The sequence below is a fragment of the Hyla sarda genome, chromosome 1 (assembly GCF_029499605.1).
Source record: "Hyla sarda isolate aHylSar1 chromosome 1, aHylSar1.hap1, whole genome shotgun sequence".
Classification (NCBI taxonomy): Eukaryota; Metazoa; Chordata; class Amphibia; order Anura; family Hylidae; genus Hyla; species Hyla sarda.
Window position 1 is genome coordinate 435,264,082 of NC_079189.1, and position 20,176 is coordinate 435,284,257.

Genomic DNA, 20,176 nt, shown 5'->3' on the forward strand with positions numbered 1-20,176 from the left:
ATTAGCTCCCAACCGATGTCAGTGCTATGTTCCAGCTGACACTTGCTGCTACCACCTGCCAGTGTTGTAAATTACACTGCAGAGCAGAAATCATTGTCTGTCAAGACCATAAGATGTATTAGCCTTGGGCAGCATGAGAACAGTGGTCTGAGGCGGCATCTGTGTAATTGTGGGGAAGAACAGTGCTTTAGTTTATAAAAAGAAGACTAAGGCTGCATTCACACCACGCTTTGGGCATACGGCAACCGGATCTTGCTGCTATATGCCCAAATCATGATGCGTATGCACCCTAAGCTGTGTTTTGTCTTTGGTCCTTACTGTTTTCCCTTCATTTCTCCCACAGCAGCTAGTTTCACTTCAGTCGAAACATTGAGGAAATGTTACAACAGGATCTCTTTCTCAGTGATGCAATCCTCCCCATGGTAAACACAAATCCGAAGCATGCAGCCCAAGCCTGTCCCTGTAAGCAGTAGGTCTATTTACTTTGCTGATCTCACCATAATGATCAGCGCTCGCCTGGCAAGGTCTGGCACCATCACAAAACATTCTTATCTAATGCACTGTATCTAATTCAGTAACCCCCACTATTGCCTTCCTGGTTAACAGTTTATTTAAAGAGTACCTGTCACCAAATAAAACTTTTAATATAGTGTCCCTTGTGTAATTAGCAGACACTTTCTCATTCACTTGCTTTTAAAATGATCAACATAACTATGTTTAAAATATAATAGAAAAAAACAGCCACTAGGTGGCACTGTTCTGTTCTGTGCCACAATTAACTCCTTAAGGACCAAGGACGTACCGGTACGTCCTTGGTCCTGCTCTTCTGATATAACGCGGGGTTACACAGTAACCCCGCGTCATATCACGGCGGGCCCAGCGTCATAGTGAAGCCGGGACCCGCCTCTAATAGCGAGCAGCGCTGATCGCGGCGCCGCACGCTATTAACCCTTTAGCCGCGCGCTCAGAGCTGAGCCGCGCGGCTAAAAGTGAAAGTTCCCGGGTAGCTCAGTCGGGCTGTTCGGGATAGCCGCGGCTAATCGCGGCATCCCGAACAGCTGACAGCACAGCGGGAGGGCCCCTTCCTGCCTCCTCGCTGTCCGACTGCCGAATGACTGCTCAGTGCCTGAGATCCAGGCATGAGCAGTCATGCGGCAGAATCGTTGATCACTGGTTTCTTATGAGAAACCAGTGATCAGCATAGGAGATCAGTGTGTGCAGTGTTATAGGTCCCTATGGGACCTATAACACTGCAAAAAAAAAGTGGAAAAAAAAAATGTGAATAAAGATCATTTAACTCCTCCCCTATTAAAAGTTTGAATCACCCCCCTTTTCCAATAAAAAAAAAAAAAAAAACAGTGTAAATAAAAATAAACATATATGGTATCACCGCGTGCGGAAATGTCCGAATTATAAAAATATATCATTAATTAAACCGCTCGGTCAATGGCGTGCGCGCAAAAAAATTCCAAAGTCCAAAATAGTGCATTTTTGGTCACTTTTTATATCATTTCAAAATGAATAAAAAGCGATCAATAAGTCCTATCAATGCAAAAATTGTACCATTAAAAACTTCAGATCACGGCGCAAAAAATGAGCCCTCATACCGCCCCCATACACGGAAAAATAAAAAAGTTATAGGGGTCAGAAGATGACAATTTTAAACGTATTAATTTTCCTGCATGTAGTTATGATTTTTTCCAGAAGTCCGACAAAATCAAACCTATATAAGTAGGGTATCATTTTAATCGTATGGACCTACAGAATAAAAATCAGGTGTCATTTTTACCGAAAAATGTACTACGTAGAAACGGAAGCCCCCAAAAGTTACAAAACAGCGTTTTTTTTTTTTCAATTTTGTCGCACAATGATTTTTTTCCCCGTTTCACCGTAGATTTTTGGGCAAAATGACTGACGTCATTACAAAGTAGAATTGGTGGCGCAAAAAATAAGCCATCATATGGATTTTTAAGGGCAAAATTGAAAGAGTTATGATTTTTTAAAGGCAAGGAGCAAAAAACGAAAATGCAAAAACGGAAAACCCCCCGATCCTTAAGGGGTTAATATAGCGAGTTTGGTCTCCTCCCAGCCTGGCAGGAGACCAAACTCAGGAAGTGTTTCTCTGCACTGAGCTTGATTGACAGCTGCACAGAGCCTTACTGAAAGCTACACAGAGCCTCACTGAAAGATGCAAAGAGCCTCACTGAAAGCTGCACAGAGCCTCACTGAAAGCTGCACAGAGCCTCACTGAAAGCTGCACAGAGCCTCACTGAAAGCTGCACAGAGCCTCACTAAAAGATGCAAAGAGCCTCATTGAAAGCGTCAAAGAGCCTCACTGAAAGCTGCACAGAGCCTCACTGAAAGCTGCACAGAGCCTCACTGAAAGCTGCACAGAGCCTCACTGAAGGCTGCACAGAGCCTCACTGAAAGCTGTACAGAGCCTCACTGAAAGCTGTACAGAGCCTCACTGAAAGCTGCACAGACTGAAATATGCATAGAGCCTCACTGAAAGATGCACAGAGCCTCACTGCAAGCTGCACAGAGCCTCACTGAAACATGCACAGAGCTTGAGGTCTTCTATTCATCACAGTGCTGCAAAAACGTGAGGGCGGAAGTGGTCCCCCAGCAGGCTTCAGTGATGTAATGTCTGTTGGGAAACGTCCACTTTCTCCTGCTGGGTGATTGCACTATGCGATCAAGAATAAAAGGTAAGATACAGAGCTTTTTAAAGCTTTGAAATTCTTTTTAAGGTCAGGAGGGGTGCTAGGAGTAGTTAGGGAACATAGCCTTAGTTTAGAAAAGTTCATTTGGTGACAGGTACTTTTTAACAGTTTGCTAAGAAATCCACTATACTGTGTCTTAAGTGTTCAGAGAGAGGCTTATAAAGACACTAAACAATAACTAGTTTACATAGCAAGAAAAATTACATCCACAAAACTAACCATCCATTTTTTTTTTTTAATTAAATATGACGACATATAGCTTACTTATATAGAAATATAGAATGTGTCATCAGATAAGAACCATTTGGCTCATCTAGTCTGCCCAATATTCTGAATCCTAACAATAGTCCCTGGCCCTTTGTTATATGAAGGATAGCCTTATGCCTATCCCACATATGCTTAAACTCCTTCACTGTATTTGCAGCTACCACTTCTGCATCCACTACTCTCTGAGTAAAGCAATACTTCCTCCTATTACGTTTAAACCTATGCCCCTCTAATTTAAAACAATGTCCTCTTGTGGTACTTTTTCTTCTTTTAAATATACTCTCCTCATTTACTGTGTTGATTCACTTAATGTATTTAAAAATCTCTATCATATCCCCTGTCTCTTCTTTCTTCCAAGCTATACATGTTAAGGTCCTGTAACCTTTGCTGATAAGTTTTGTCCTGCCATCCATGTACTAGTTTAGTAGCTCTTCTCTAAACTCTCTCTAGAGTATCTATAGCCTTCTGGAGATACGGCCTCCAGTATGCGCACAATACTCCAAGTGAGGTCCCACCAGTGCTCTGTACACGGAATGAGTATCTGCTTATACCTCTCCCTATACATCAAAGCATTCTGCCAGCATTTCCTGCTGCTTTATTACATTGTCTTCCTACCACCTTTAAGTCTTCTGAAATAATTACTCCTAAATCAATTTCCTCAGATACTGAGGTCAGGACTGTGTCAAATATTCTATATTCTGCCTGAGGGTTTTTACGCCCCAGGTGCATTATCTTGCACTTATCCACATTAAATTTCAGTTGCCAGAGTTCTGACGATTCTTCTAGTTTGCCTAAATCCTTTTCCATTTGGCGTATCCCTCTAGGAACATCAACACTTTTACATATCTTTGTGTCATCAGCAAAAAAAACATACAGTCATGGCCGTAAATGTTGGCACCCCTGAAATTTTTCTAGAAAATGAAGAATTTCTCACAGAAAAGGATTGCAGGAACACATGTTTTGCTATACACATGTTTATTCCCTTTGTATTGGACATGATGTCACACCAAACTCAAAAATGGGCTTGACAAAATTATTGGCACCCTTTCAAAATTGTGGAAAAATAAGATTGTTTCAAACATTTGATGCTCCTTTAAACTCACCTGGGGCAAGTAACAGGTGTGGGCAATGTAAAAATCACACCTGAAAGCAGATAAAAAGGAGAAAGGCTCACTTAGTCTTTGCATTGTGTGTCTGTGTGTGCCACACTAAACATAGACAACAGAAAGGGGAGAAGAAAACTGTCTGAGGACTTAAGAACCAAAATTGTGGAAAAATATCAACAATCTCAAGGCTACATGTCCATCTCCACAGATCTAGATTTGCCTTTGTCCACAGTGAGCAACATTATCAAGAAGTTTGCAACCCATGGCACTGTAGCTAATCTCCCTGGGCGTGGACAGAAGAGAAAAATTGATGAAAGGTGTCAACACAGGATGGTCCGGAATGTACGCGGTCCAGATGTCTCGAAAGAGCCGACCTACCTCCCGCGAAAAAACTGCGGGTGGGGGCGTCCCTTCATGCAGAAGTGGGTAAGCGGTTGCCCAGCTTGGCCACAAAACAGCCGGAGCGGTTGTCCGACTTCCAAGAGGGGCGTGCCCGGAAAGAGGGAGCCTTTTTGTCCCGCGAAGGCGCCTGCCCCGACCCCTTAGAGGTACCGAGAGTCCGAAAGGACCGGAAGGAAGAGGACTTTTTGCAGGAAGAAGCTCTAGCCTTGCTCTGAGGTAATAAAGAACTCCTGCCACCCGTCGCCTCAGAGATAGTTTCATCGAGGCGCTTGCCGAAAATTCGAGAACCGGCAAAAGGGATCTCGGTGAGAGACTTTTTGGAGGCGGCATCCGCGTTCCATGCTTTAAGCCATATGGAACGACGGAGAGCCACCAGGTTACCAGTAGCAAAGGCGGCACAGCGGACTGACTGCATGGAAGCAGAGCACAGGAAGTCTCCAGCCTTTGAGCATTGGAGAGCTAGAGCAGACCGTTCCTCCGGGGAAGATCCTGAAAGAATGCCCTGACTGAGTTGGGAATACCAAACCAAAAGGGCCTTCGACACCCAGGCGGAGGCGAAGGCAGGAAGCAGGGAGGAACCCGCTGCTTCGAAAGCATACTTTGCTAAGTTCTCAACCTTCTTGTCTGATGGATCTTTGAAGGCGGCCACATCCGCCTTGGGGGGTCCACTTAGAGACGCGCTTGAACTTTCTTCGTTCCCTGAAACTTCTTGTCAGGATGCCTCCAGGCCGATTCCAGAATGGCAAATTCAGCATGAGAGCTGAACACCTTGGGTGCCGGTCGGGCACGATGAAAGGATACTTCCGGAACTAGGTCCGAAGACCCTGGGTCCTCTAGGTGAAAGGTGTCTCTTATGGCCGTAACCAATGAGTTCACCGTATCCACTGTGTCCGAGTGGTCCTCTGAGTCAGATGCCGAAGGCGCGAGAGGCACGAAGAAGCGGCAGGGCGAGACCTGCGAGGGGAGCGCCCGTGTCTACCAGAAGACCCATGGGACGAGTCAGAGGAGACACCCCTAGTACGCTTGTGTGAAGCATAGGGGGAAGGGGAGCGGGTCCTTCTAGAAGGCCGGTGTAGGGTAGACCTCTCCAAGGCAGTCACCACAGAACGGGAGACCTGCGCCAAGTCGGATATAGACTGAGAGGGAGGAAACCCAGGCTGGAGGGGCGGCCAAACCCACGAGGTCTGAAAGAGCATCCGGGTTATGAATAGCAGGGGGGTCTGGGGGAGCAATGGTGCATGCGGAACAAGTGGGTTCAGCAGAACCTGGCATTTTGGAGTTACAGCTTTTACAAGTGTAATGAGTAACAAATACTCCAGTTATCTGTTTTGAGGGAGGAACAGTTCTGATCACGGACATAGTAAAAAAAAAAAGAACAATCTCACCCAGTCTGTGTCCCCAGGGCAGCTGTTGTGAGGAGAACTCCACTCCAGGGGCTGTCAGAGAGTGAAGAGAGGCCAGCCAATGGCAGGAGAGGGTCAGATTAGGTGCAAGGGCGCTGTGATTGGACCTTGCCCCCTGCTAAATGCTGGAGGCCAGGGGGCAAGGTCCAATCACATTGGAAGCCAGTTTTGTGCTCCTGAAGAAACTCCGGCGGGCCGGTGGGCGGAGCTAATGTTTGCCGGCCCACCGAAGAAACACAGTTAATCAAAAATGGTCCCAAAACTGTGGTCTCCAGCTGTTGGATTCCTAAGGGAAAAAAAGGGGGATACTCACCTATATCTGAAGAACTTACCTGAAGAAGTCTTCAGCCAGGTGGTCACCTGCATCATGCCAGGCTACCGTGTATAAGCGAGGCGAGCAGGGAGGTAGGGGACCCGGACCCATGAGGTACAACCCCAGGCGCTGACCGTTTGAGAGAGGGGGTTAACAGTACATCCACCTGAAAACAGAAAAGAAAAGGAATAAAAAACGGACACTTCTCCTAACCTAAGAAAAAAAAAAATATGAGACCTGGTCTGGAGAGAACTCCAGACCAGTGTCTACCTCCTTAGACACTAAGCTAAAACTGATTAGCTCAGTGGCCTTGAGGCGGGTATATCCTGCTGGGAGGAGCAGACTTTTCTGTTGCCATAGTGTCAAGCCTCCTAGAGACAGCAGCATATACCCACGGTCTGTGTCCCCCAATGGAGCCGATAACTTAAGGTAATTAAGTTAAGGGTGCCAATAATTTTGTCCAGACCATTTTGCGTTTGGTGTGACATTATGTCCAATTTGCTTTTTTCCTCCCTTTTTTGGTTTAGTTCCAATACACACAAAGGGAATAAACAGGTGTATAACAAAACATGTTAGTGCAATCCTTTTTTTGTGAGAAATACTTAATTTTCTAGAAAAAATTCAGGGGTGCCAAAATGTACATTCATTGAGGGCGATTTATCAAAACTGAGTAGAGGCAAAGTTGCAGATCCCTTTTCAGAGGCCTTTTTGAAAATTAAAGAAGCAATCTGATTGGTTGTTATGGGCAACTGGTCAGCTTTTCCTCTGCGCAGGTTTTGATAAATCTCCCCCATTGTCCCCCTTATTAGGTTCAATTGCTTGTTAACACAAATAGCTAATCAGCCAATAACATGGCAGCAACTCAATGAATTTAGGTATCTAGGGGTGTTCAAGAACACTTGCTGAAGTTCAAACCAAGTACCAGGATGGGGAAGAAAGGGGATTTAAACGGAGTAGTCCCTGTGTAAAAAAAAACTTATATCCTATCCTGTGATCTTCTGCCTGGCGCCCCAGATCACTGAATGAATTACGCTGTGTCTTTATGGGAGAGCAGGAGATACACGAATGCTTCATAAGGTTCTGCTTTTAGGCACCCAAAGAAAATTCTAGATAAGAATAAAATAAAGTATATACCATCCGGTAATCTAATCCTAAGTGTTTGCATAGTGTTCCAAACTAGCTCTGTTAAAAAACCAAACAACATCCTACGGCAACATACATTAGATTTACCATACACACCAATCCAAGTGGAATTTTGCAGAGATTAAAACAAAGGAGACAATACAGTGAGTCATGGCAGAAAGGTTAATGTGTCCAATGCTCCCTCTTCTCACTGGAACTACTAGTTCATATAATGTGTAGGCAGTGACTGTATTAACTCCAGTGTCATGGCTTGACAGACTGTGGGAGGATAGCTGTGCTCCCAGGGGTCTTCCATCCCATATACAAGATGAATCACTACAAATATACTGCTGCTGTGCAAGAGCATTCAGACTGCAGGAACATTAGTCAAAAAAATCTGTCAATTGTTGTCATGCGTTGGCTGCTGATAGAACTTCTTATCGGAGATTGACAATGTAACTTTGGGAAATCAATAAATGATGTAAACTTCTCAGCATGTATGGTAGGCATAAAAACAATCTGGGAAAGGCAAATAAACAGCCATGTCTTTCTAAATCTATACAGCTGCAGTTATTCTATGTGATGTATAATTTACTTGAATGTCTGTGTACAAGTTTAGCATCTTCACTGGATTCCAACTATTACTTATTTTACAGTAAATCAATGAACATTTAATGTAAAGTAAAAACACTGACAATGTAGAAACCTAATGTTGCATAAAAACAATCGCTGGTTTCCTAAATCTGAAAAGATCTTAGGAGGATGGCAGGAATATCATGGGGGGATGTCTTTGCCAACACAACTTAAAGGGGTACTCCGGCCCTAAGACATCTTATCCCCTATCCAAAGGATAGGTGATAAGATGTGTGATCGCAGGGGGTCCAGGCACTGGGGACCCCCGCAATCTCTCATGCAGCACACACCTGTGATAGCTGCACACAGCACTGGAGTCTCCGAGTCTGAAGCCTCATGACCACGGGGCCGGAGTATCATGACTTATCGAGATTGCGGGGGTCCCCAGTGATGGGACCCCCGCGATCACACATCGTATCACCTATCCTTTGGATAGGGGATAAGATGTCTTAGGGCCGGAGTACCCCTTTAATATAAGGAAAACAGTATATAAACGTTTGTAGCACTGTATATCTCTTTTATGTAGTGATTTCATTTATGTGTTATTATACCCAAAAATACAGGAGAAAATATTCTGAAAACAATACTATGGATTCCAACAGGGACCAAAGAAAACCTCAAAGTTAATATTTGGACTATAGTTCAATCTGTTATATGTATAACTGCATCCTATGGTCTCTGATATATTCCTTTTAAGGTAACCACTTCACTTTACATCAGCATCTCTGGTATTGGCTGTGTATCACAGATCTGTCAACAATACTGTTCTCACAATGATCTGCTGGATAAGAATTACTTTATTTCCATCTGAAAGCTATTATATGAATAATTAATATGGAAAAATATAATATAACACTGTCAGTATCCTGGACAAAAAGACATATTTTGTTTTCAATCCCTAAGGCTCCATTTACACTACATTTGACCATAAGTTAGATGTACCTGTTAGTAAGAAAAATGTAGAGCATAATGTGTGCCGGAGCGGATACATAGAATTACACAGAAAACCTGACAAGGGTGTGCCATTTTGGCACAGATTTGGAGTGCTCACGTTGGTTTTACATTTTTTAAACAGCTTGGAAAGCGCAAGATGCTGGGATGTTTCCCTTTATATTTATTACAGTACACATTTTTGATAATACAAATACATGGAAATATTAAGCTACTAAAACAGATTCAAACCCACACACCCATACATTATGTATGTCATTTTTTGTCTCTAAAGATCATCCAACTCATTTTAATATAATATAAAGACAACACCAATAAATGCAAATGCAGCTTTTTAATCATCATTCCTTTTACTGAAGATTTATTCAAGTGCAGAAAGGATAATGCAGCTTCTTGTTGTAGTTAAAACTGAAATTTATTGCTCATCTAACAAGTAACCAGATAAAGAGGACAAGCAACGATAGCTTGTTTTGGGTCTACAAGACCAGTATCTTGTCCTTTGTATTTTGATACTTGTTGGATGAAGCAAAACAATTCCTTTTTAACCGCACCAAGAAGCTGCATTATCCTTTCTGCACTGCTTGTACAGCAGGTTGGAGATGCTGGCTCCATCTCCAAGCTTAGGTGATCAGTGAACGGAGGTGGGAGCTGTTATCCTATTGTCTATATAAACCCATATGTGAATTTTTTTTGCACCCTTAACCTAATAACTGCTTGTACTACCTTTGGCAGTAACAACTGCAATCACTTTTCTGAACTATTTTATTTCAGCTACATTGAAGGTTTTAGAGCATGAACTGTCCATTAAAAGGGAATGGGTTAACTATGTTTTTTCACCTATGATTTTTTATGGTTTCATTTTTTTCCTTCTCGACTTTTAAAATCCATAACTCTTTCCAATTTTCCATCTCTAGGGCTTGTTGTTTGTGGTACTAATTATACTTGGTAATGACCACTCATTTTACCACAAAATGTATGGTGAAGCCAAAATAATTATGTAGATTTTTCGGGGGTTCAGTTTCTACACAGTGCACATTTCAGAAAAAAATAACACATTCACTTTAATCAGTAGGTCCATACGCTTATATGGGTTTTGTTTTATGTTAATAGTTGAAAACAATTATAACTTTTTGTAAAAAAAATTATAATAACTGTTATAATTTTCTGTATACGGGGTGGTATGGGGCAAATTTTTTCCCCAGTGACCTGTTGGTATTAACAGTACCATTTTTGTTTTGAAAGGACTTTTTAATCCCTTTTTATTAATTATTTTTTTTCTGCTACATAATTTGCTATGCAATGCTATATAATTAACCATTGCGGTTTAATTAACCTTATATTTTAAAAGTCTGGACATCTACGCACAAGGTGATGCCACATGTTTATTTTCATTTTTACCTTATTTAATTTATAAAATGAGAAAAGCGGGGTGATTCAAACTTTTATCGTGGTTATACACATTTATTACTTAATTTTTAAAAATATTTTTTTTAGTCAGCATAGGGGACTATTACATGGAATCTTTCAATTCATAACACTGATCAATGCTATGCTATTGCAAAGCATTGATCAGTTTTATCTGTGCCCTGTTGCTCTAGTCTACCAAAGCAGGCTGGAGCAACACAGAGAATCAGACGGCAAGGAAGCAGGTAGGGACCCTCTGGCCATCATGTAAGGTAATCAGGATCCTGCGATTACTCCGTGGTGATCTATATCATACTTAGCAAAAGACTGGCAACACAGAATTGCCCTTTCAACAAGTGACCAAGGAGATCAGCAGTCCGACATGGTCCAAATGGGGGTATTTCAATTACTTCGATTGACATCAGAATTTGCAACTCTTTATAACGGTACATCATGTGGTGCTTTTTGAGAAATTTTAGCTGCTTCACATTTCCAGAGAGGTTCTATATTAGTGATGTTTAAATTCAACAGCTCTGGCAGTAACCATGACTGTGTGTGGCTAAGGGCATTAAATTTGCAATTTAATTTTGTTAGATTGATTTAGTAGCTAAGGGGTCAATTACTTTTTTAACCATAGTACCATGCACGGCTGAATCCCATGTTCTTCAAAAAATGTAATCATCATGTTAAAATAGCATTTTGTGATTACTTGGGTTCTCTTTATGCAGAATGCATAACCACCATTAGTGATATATTAACAAGCCTTTCACAAACATAGTCCCATACATCTTACCTGGTGAGTTTGACTGTAAGTATACAGGTAGGCCAATCTGTACAGGCTTTTGTAGTGCTGTGGAAAACGGCTGAGACATAACTTGAAGGAAGTGATGCATTGCCCAATTAAGACTTTATATTGTTCTTCAGCACCTTCAGGTAGACATTGGGGGTACTCTGAAATATCTCCAGTTGATTCTTGTCTCTTTTTGTGGTCTCCCAATGGGAGAGGGGGTGGTAAAGCTCTTATAGGTGTGACGCAGGTGGGGGAAGTTTGCACTTCAGGAGAAGCTTTCATCTCTGCTGAGCTAGGGGTGTCTGGTGGTTCTGCTTGCTCTTCTGTCTTTCCTGTAAGTTTAGAGCATAGAAGAGGAAATATCAATATCAACAAACTCTGGCAATTTTTTTAATAGACTGGTTAACATAGCATTTTTGTGTGAATTGTGTGCACAATTCAAGTAAGTAACTAGTCACATTTATCAATAAAGAAGATGCATCAAAAACCCAGGACAGGGGTAATCCTCATTAAATGGGGATCTTTCTCCAGCAAAGCAAAAAAAATAAAAATAAAAAATAGTCAAAAGAATGAACATATGAAGCAGAAATCTGAGGATACTCTTTCTTTACATATATTTATTAGCAGAAAAATACCCCATGTGCACATTTCCCATTAGTAACATAAAACATCTTTCTGAAATTACACATTTTAAGGACCAAAAAGTTGTACCTCCTGGAAGTTAGGTACAACCTGAAGTACAAACTGTATCTATCACAGTTGAACATATACTTGTTTCCAGTGAATATATGCACTGTACATAATACACAAAAAAACAAACACGCAGTCGAGAAGAGAGAAGCAAACAAAATGGCTAGCAACTGGCATGGAACGTTTAGGTAGCCCAGTCATCATGTTTATTCAGTTTACCTTTCTCATCTGCTGTTATTTGAACATCTCGGTAATGTGATGAGCTGTGAGAGTAACTGGACTTCTTTTCCAAGTAGAGTCCCTTACTGCTGTCCTGGGAGCTGGCTGGCTCAGTGAATGTGTCCTGTGTCGAGCTACAGTCTGAAAGGACAACTGCCATGCTGTCCTGGCTGCGTTCTGAGGGAAGGAAGACACACTATGAGATCTGGAGCCAACTTCAGACACCCCTCCACCAGCAAGCATTAACAATAAGCAGCAAGAGCAAAGGACAAGGGACAAGAAAGGACAATTAAACAAACACCCTTTCAACATCACCTGTTCTCCAGTAGCACAAAGTTAAGCACTTACATTAGGTATAGAGAATTATTAGATCCAGCATTATAAGACCTAGATAGACATGGGACATAGATTGTTAAATGAAAGGACAGAATATTTAGTACTGTGCTCCATGACAAAAAGCAATACTACATTTTATGCAATCTATTGTATACTACACTATGTAAAAACACAGCTAAACATGCATTAACTGAAAACAAATGAACAAACTAAGTAAAATACACTACTTCTATTGTTTTCTCTCCTATTAGAATAAAGGATTTTCAGGGTAAAGATCCTGTACCAGGACATGTGCATTGTGTGTGAAAGTTGCAGAAAGGTTACTATTGGGAATTCACAGAAAATTTTTTATATCGGTATTGGCATACACAATCATCTTGATGGAATTTATGCATCTCTTCTGATGGTCAATTGAACAAATAATAGTAACCGAAGCAGTGTAGCTGTAACAGTTCTTAAAACGAACACCTTGTTCAACATGAATAGACGATATTTTACCAAGTGCAGACCATAAGAGGGTTGTCCAGCCAGGTCTGCTCTTAAAGGGGTACTCCAGTGAAAACCTTTTTTCTTTGAAATCAACTGGTGGCAGAAAGTTAAACATATTTGTAAATTACTTCTATTAAAAAATCTTAATCCTTCCAGTACTTATTAGCTGCTGAATGCTGCAGAGGAAATTCCTTTCTTTTTGGAACATCGATGACATCACGAGCACAGTGCTCTCTGCTGACATCTCTGTCCAGTTTAGCAACCATGCATAGCAGAAGTATGCTAAGGGTAGCATGGTGGCTCAGTGGTTAGCACTGCTGCCTTGCAGTGCTGGGGACTTGGGTTCAAATCCCATTAAGGACAACAATAAATAAAGCGTTATTATTATTATAATAACATCAGCAGAGAGAACTGTGCTCGTGATGTCATCAGAGAGCATTCCAAAAAGAAAAGAATTTCCTCTGTAGTATTCAGCAGCTAATAAGTACAGGAAGGATTAAGAATTTTTAATAGAAGTAATTTACAAATATGTTTAACTTTCTGCCACCAGTTGATTTAAAAGAAAAAAGGTTTTCACTGGAGTACCCCTTTAACTGGGCACAGCTTGGTGTATTGGTTTGCTCAGAGGGTTTCTATAAAGGGTTATCCAACATAAGGTGATTTTAGTACATACCTGCCAGGCTATCTTTTGTGAACTGGGTATTTCCTGTTGAAGTTTGGTCTCTTAAACTACACATCCCATAGTTCCATGTTTGTAAGTGTGAAGTTACATTCCTCCCACCCACACATCAGCCACTCCACCTATTGCAGCACAAAGGAGCTGCATCCATTCAAAAGATCAGTGTTTTCTAAGCAGGGGGCCTACAGCTGTTGCAAAATGATCTCTCTCCCACCCAGCGGTTGCCCCACCCATTGAAGCAGGACTGGCTCCCTTTGCACAACTGACTAGTGAGGTCATGTCTCGACGCACTGCAACCTGGGAAATCCCGTGACCTTAGTAATTTTGTATGCTGTTAAAAATAAATATTGGAGCGATAATCACAGAAGAATTGTAAGACCACCGTCGCACACAGGTACAGAAACTATATTATGAACTACACTAACGTTACAGCAACTGTAGCATAGTCAAATAAAAAAAAAATACTGGAATACCCCTTTAAAGGGAGCCTGTTGGTGCTTGAAACATGAGGGGTAAAGTAGTTTAAGCATAACTTAATAAATGGTCATGCTACTTGCATGGTGGTCCATTTCACCAACACAACACAGTAGTCTCCAGGACTCCTGGACACTAGAGTCATCAATCAGAGAAGGTGGGAGCCCAAGGCTCAAGGAAGGTTTAGGGTCTATGTACACATACAGTACCCTGCGCATAATTGATCTGCAGGATTTGAAGCGGAGTTCCGTAATTTAGTTTACACTGAAATCTGCAGCATAAAAATTCTGTGCATCAAATATGTGCAGGATACTGTATGGTGAATAAAGCTATGTTCAGATGTACAGGATCTGCTGCATATTTTCTGCAGCTGATTCTGCTACCCATTCATGTTAATGGGTAGCAAAATCAGCTGCACAAAATATGCAGGAAAAATAAGGGGTACATTCACACTTACAGGATCCACTGCATATTTTCTTCAGCTGATTTTGCTACCCATTGAAGTTAAGGGGTAGCAAGAACAGCTTCAGCAAAAGTACGCAGCAGATCCTGTAGGTGTTCTTCCAACTCCCTTAAATTCTTATGTTATGCAGTATGATTTACATAAAATGTATTATAGCTTTAAGACCTGTTGTCATGTGATTAACCTGCTGTCATGAGATTGTAACCCAGTGAAGTATCAGTGACCATGTGACCTAAGGGTGACCTATGGGACCCCTCCTAGTCTCCCCCATATAAGTCTGGGGGAAGCTAGTTAGATCTCTTAGCTCTTGAAGTCTTTGCTGAGTTGCAGTAAGGTCAAGTCCTGTCAGAGTGTGTCTGGAGTCCAGAGGAGGCCTAAAGTCAGTCAAGCAGCCATGGATTCTCAAATCCATTGCCTGACAGGTCAAATCAAAGCCTGGTAAGCTACAGAAGGGGTGAAGTCAGTCATAGTCTGTCATAGTCAAGTCAGTCCAAGTCATGCTGTCTCAAGTCAGCGTGGTCTGCATCCAAATTGTCCAAGTCTACTATAAGTCCCAGCAAGCCCTAAGGTCTCTGAAGTCACTGGTCACCACCGTGGGCCTAGCCAATCTGTATAGACTGTTACACCTGTCTGACTCAGTAAAGCTGCCGTTGTTCCGTAACTTGTCGTCAGAGTCATTATTTGCCCCCGTGGCTAGCCCAGGATCCAGCGGTATTCCTGTGGATGATGTAGAGGATAAACCACGCCCTGGCGTCAGGAACACAAGGGGTTAATGCCATCTGCCCTCATCACACCCTCATCCCACTTATACTGCATACAATCAGAGTCTGCTGTAACTAAAGACCAGTACAAGATAAGTAACAAATAGGCCCAGATTTATCAACACTGATCAGCCTGAAATTAACATTGTCTGGTTTTGCTCATAATAACCAATCACAGCTCAGTTTTTATATATTAACAAGCTCTGGTAATATAAAAGCTGTGCTTTGATTGGTTGTTATGAGTAAAACCAGACAGTTTTGGTTTCAGGGCCCATCACACAACATTGCCGCTCAGCATTTCGCTGGCCAAAGCGGGACATCGCTGCGGCAGACGATTAGCTGAGCACAGTGTGAGGTCATGCCCCTAAACTAGGAAGAAGACTGGGGCCAGAGGATGGAAGATCAATTTCAATGGCATCAGGGGGAGGTGGAAGGTAAGTTAAAGTTTATTACTTTAATGGCAGCAGCCCAGCATAAAGGATAAATAAAAAGAGTACCTCTTTAAGGTAAATAGTCTGACTGAGGTCTCTTCCTCTATAAACTTTATCTTTGCATTGCTCAAGCATGTATGTTTACTCAAGGGTAATGAACCACTGCCAGACATCTCTGACAAAGTCTTGTGTTTATTGAAATAAAACATGTGCAATTTATGATTTACTCACACCGCTTACATTATTAGTAGATCTAATGGCAATGGCCATTAGAGGTTGTCTTATGAAAACAAACCCTTTCCATATGCCCTTCTAAGTAGACATCAACAAGTAGGATCCACCACTTGGGACCCCCATTCTATGGGTAAGAGCAGAAAGAGGCTCACATGGATAAGCCATTGCAGGCCTACATTTTCCATGTATCACATTGTCAGACATTCAGTTTGAATGGTCACATGTAATACAAAATTTCTCCTGCAGAGAACGCTGCTGTAAGAGAAATGTATGGTAGGCTACAAATTTTCTGGATATAACTTGGAGATTGCTTGGGGTTTCTAAAGATGGGCTGGGGGTAATAAGCTGATTTCTGTAGAAGTACATATAACACATTAAGGTTCAATGTTACCTGTAACAAAAGGCAGACTTTACCCATGTGAGGGATGTAGGCTAATGTTGATGTGAACACTAAGGGGGAGATTTATCAAAACATGTGCAGAGGAAAATTTGCCCAGCTACCCATAGCAACCAATCAGATCTCTTCTTTCATTTTTAAAAAGGCCTCTGCAAAATGAAAGAAGGATCTGATTGGTTGCTATGGGCAACTCAGCAACTTTTCCTCTGGACAGGTTTTGATAAATCTCCCCCAAAATGCTTACAGAGACGGTCACTTCCTTAGAAGACTCATAGTTTAGATGGAAGCACAGAAAACAGTGGGCAGAAAGAGAACAGTCAGTTCTTGAAATTGATACAGTAAAAGCTAAAACAATGGGCAAGCGTAAAAATCAGACCGACTATGATGCTACGACTTTTACAAAGCGTGGTCCAAGGAAGGACATCAGTGACAAGGTCATGGGCACCCAGGGCTCACTGATGCATGTGGGGAGTGAAGGCTAGCCTGACTCATCTGATCCCACTTAAGAGCTACTATAGCACAAATTACTGTGAAAAATGTATGTTGGCTATGATAGAAAGGTGTCAGAACACACAGTGCATAGCAAATTGCTGCGTATAAGGTTGTGTAGTTACAGACCAGTAAGCATGCCCATGCTGACACCTGTCCACCGCCGAAAGGACCTACAATGGGTATGTGAATTTTAAAATTGGCCCATGCAGCAACAGAAGAAGGTGGCTTGGTAATATGTTTTACATCAAGTGGATGTTCCTTTGACACCTACCTTAACATGCTGCAGGTCAAATAAACCTGTTCATAGTAATGGTATTCCCTAATAACAGTGTCCTCTTTCAACAGGATAGTGCACCCTGCTGTGCTGCAAAAACTGCACAGGAATTATTTAAAGGAACATGACAAAGAGTTAAAGTTGTTGATGAAGCTTCCAAATTCCCCAGAATCGAGCATTTGTAGAAAGTTCTAGAAAATCAAGTCAGATTCATGGAGACCCCACCTCGATGAGTTAGAGTCCTGTAGTGGCCATTATAAAGGGGGACCTACACAATATTAGTCAGCTGGTTTAATAACGTGGTGTAAAATCAGAAATGTAATTTAAATATAAAAACAAACTTTCATATGTTGTGTATGATAAGGTCCGGTTTACAAAAAACAGCTACATAAATATTCTTAACTAAATAAACAAAAAAATAAATAAATAAAAAAAAGCTTGGAAGCAACAGGTTAAAGCAGGGAGGTAAAGAACATGAGGAATAGCTTTGGATCCCGTTGTGAAAGATGCACAACGTTACATTCAGGCAAGGTGGGATAAGTCTGCAGGTGATAATTTCTGAGAGTACAGAATTGTATTGCCCAACTCAGCAACATAGCACTTTAGCGATATTTTTCCATGTCCTAGAAAAGCCGATTGGAAATTCCCACCAGTAGCAGGCTCATAAGAGTTCTTAAAGACTTAAAAACTCTGTGGTGAAAGATCCATAAGACATATGCCTTGAAATTATAATTCAAAATGGGAGATTTAGATGTCTGCAATTCAATTATTAAAGCCTCCATTTAGAACAAAGCATATAATGATGAATTAGGTAACATATTCATAGGATTCTTTAGGATTGTTTGCAAACATTTAGAATCTGATGTTTTGCAGAAGAGCAATAATTGCACTGGGCCAAGCAAGAGGACAATCCAATCCGACAGCATGCATCTCTCCCCCCCACCAGCCAGAAGGAAAAGGGGCATTCAGGACAGGGAGAGCCGCCTCCAAACGGGACACAGTCCACCTTAGGAAACAGAATATAAATTGTGTAAAATTTTACCGGACAAAAATCCTTTGGGATAAGCTAAAATAAAGCTCACTGACCTTCCAGCTAAACTAATTTTCTTCATGCAGACAGTGATGCAGGCTATTCTATTCTCCACAAACTCAAATACCTGAAGATTTAGTAATCCTAAAAAGAAAATTTTTTGTACTCGCCATTAAATCTCTTTCTCATAGCCTTCATTGGGGGACATGGATTCCGATGGGTATATGCTCTTGCCACTAGGAGGCATTGACACTGTGGAAAAACATTCGGCTCCTCCCTGGCAGGATATACCCGCCTACTGGAAGTGAGGTTATCAGTTTTGTCACAAAGCAGTAGGAGAAGCCAACAAGAGATATGTCCGAAGGACCCTAGAAAGGAAACTCTGATAAAAACCCCAGAACCGAAAAAGATTATCTGAACAAGACATGAAGAAAGGGGTGGGTGCTGTGTCCCCCAATGAAGGCTAAGAGAAAGAGATTTTTACGATGAGTACAAAAAAAAAATCTACTTTTCCCGGTCGCTCTTCATTGGGGGACACAGATACTGATGGGACGTACCAAAGCAGTCCCCAAGGGTGGGAAAAACAACCACCAGAGAGAGAGGGAATGAGTCAGTCCAGAGACTGAACCATAACCGCCGCAAAGCCTGCGGGCGAGGCCCTGGGCCAAGAGGCAACCGGGGCAACAATGAGCATCTGGAAGCTCCCACAACCCATGGAGGACGCCAGAGAAGAAACCATCCTTTGTAGAGACCAAAGACTTGATGGCTGCATAGAGCAACAAGAATTGTCACCCCGATCGCACACCATCCTGGAAGGCAGGAAGAAGCCAAGTCCCAGAAAACCATGAAACCAGCCAGAGAACCATCCTGGCAGGAAAAAGCAGTGGAAAGGAGAACAACAAGAGAACCTCATCAAGAGAAACAACCAATACATGAGAAACTGACGAGAAAACACCAGGGAAATCAGCATACACCTGGGTAGAAGGTGAGCCCAAGTAAGGTGGATGCTCGAACCTCTCGAAAACAGGTCCGTCTGCTGAGAGGCGCGGTAAATGCTTAAATAAACAGAACCAAAAGGCTTCAGGTACCAGAACCATCATCCCAGGAGTAACAGAACCATCATCACAGGAGCAACAGAACCACCATCCCAGGAACACACCACGGACCCGGGAGGAAAAGCCTCAGAGTGTATGACCCTGAGGCAGAACCGCAGTCAAGAACAGGACAAGGGAAATACGTCCACACATACAGAAATCGGACCAGACTGGAGTAATCCAGCTAAACAGAACACCCTCCATCCTGGGTGACACTGACCCCTAAGGAGGAGAAGGGGGGAAAGTGGCCAACAAGAACCGGAATGCCTTGAGAAGGGGCATCCCAGAGCACCGGAGAGAGGAAGACATGGGAACTGGAGGTTCCCAGGACTCAGGAAGGTCCCACACCCAAAGTGTGAGAGGAAACCCAGCCACAGCGTAAAGCACCGGGAATGTACTACTGAGACAAGACTAGAAGTAGCGCAGTTCAGCGAGACCGCACTAGGGAAGGCGGAAAAGGAGGTGGGAAGGAGTGCCACGCATGCCCAAGGTTCCAGCCATCACTAGGGCCCCAAGAACAGGAAGGCCGTTCAAGGGAGAAAGACGCCCCAGGCATCCAGGAGGGTACTCAATGCAAGAAAACTCTCTGGCAACTGAGAAAACCAACTAAGAGGGAAGAAGAAGGAGAACAAGATTTGGACCCCAGTGGTTTGAACGGACCCGAAGACCCAGAGGCAAAGGCCCACAGGACGGAACCAGAGGGGGTGGGGAAAGGGAGCCTAGCCGGAACTCCCAGGTGACAGTCACCGAAAGGCTATTCCAGCAAACTGTAGGGTCAAATGCGGCGCAACTGACCGAATAAGAAGGAAGAAAGGACCCACCGTCCAGGAGGTCTCCACAAGGGAGAAGGAAAGTGGTGGCAGAAACCATAACACATATGGGCAAGACTGACGCAGCTGAGCCATCCATGACCGCAGACACCCCTCCAGCAAAGGAAAGAGGCTGTCGGAACAGTAGGCAACTAAGAAAAGAGGGAGGTGCCAGGCTGTAATAGGAAGC

General features: G+C 42.6%; 1 protein-coding gene across 8 annotated transcripts in view; it reads right to left on the minus strand.

Moving 5' to 3' along the window:
• Positions 1-20,176, minus strand: part of CABIN1 (calcineurin binding protein 1) — a 203,796-nt gene that overhangs the window by 67,047 nt on the left and 116,573 nt on the right. For all 8 annotated transcript variants that reach the window (XM_056531139.1, XM_056531153.1, XM_056531173.1 and 5 more), the window contains exons 27-28: positions 12,024-12,200; positions 11,118-11,446 (exon numbers count right to left, since the gene is read on the minus strand). In XM_056531139.1, coding sequence (XP_056387114.1) covers positions 11,118-11,446; positions 12,024-12,200 — 506 coding nt within the window. The remainder of the gene's footprint in view (positions 1-11,117; positions 11,447-12,023; positions 12,201-20,176) is intronic.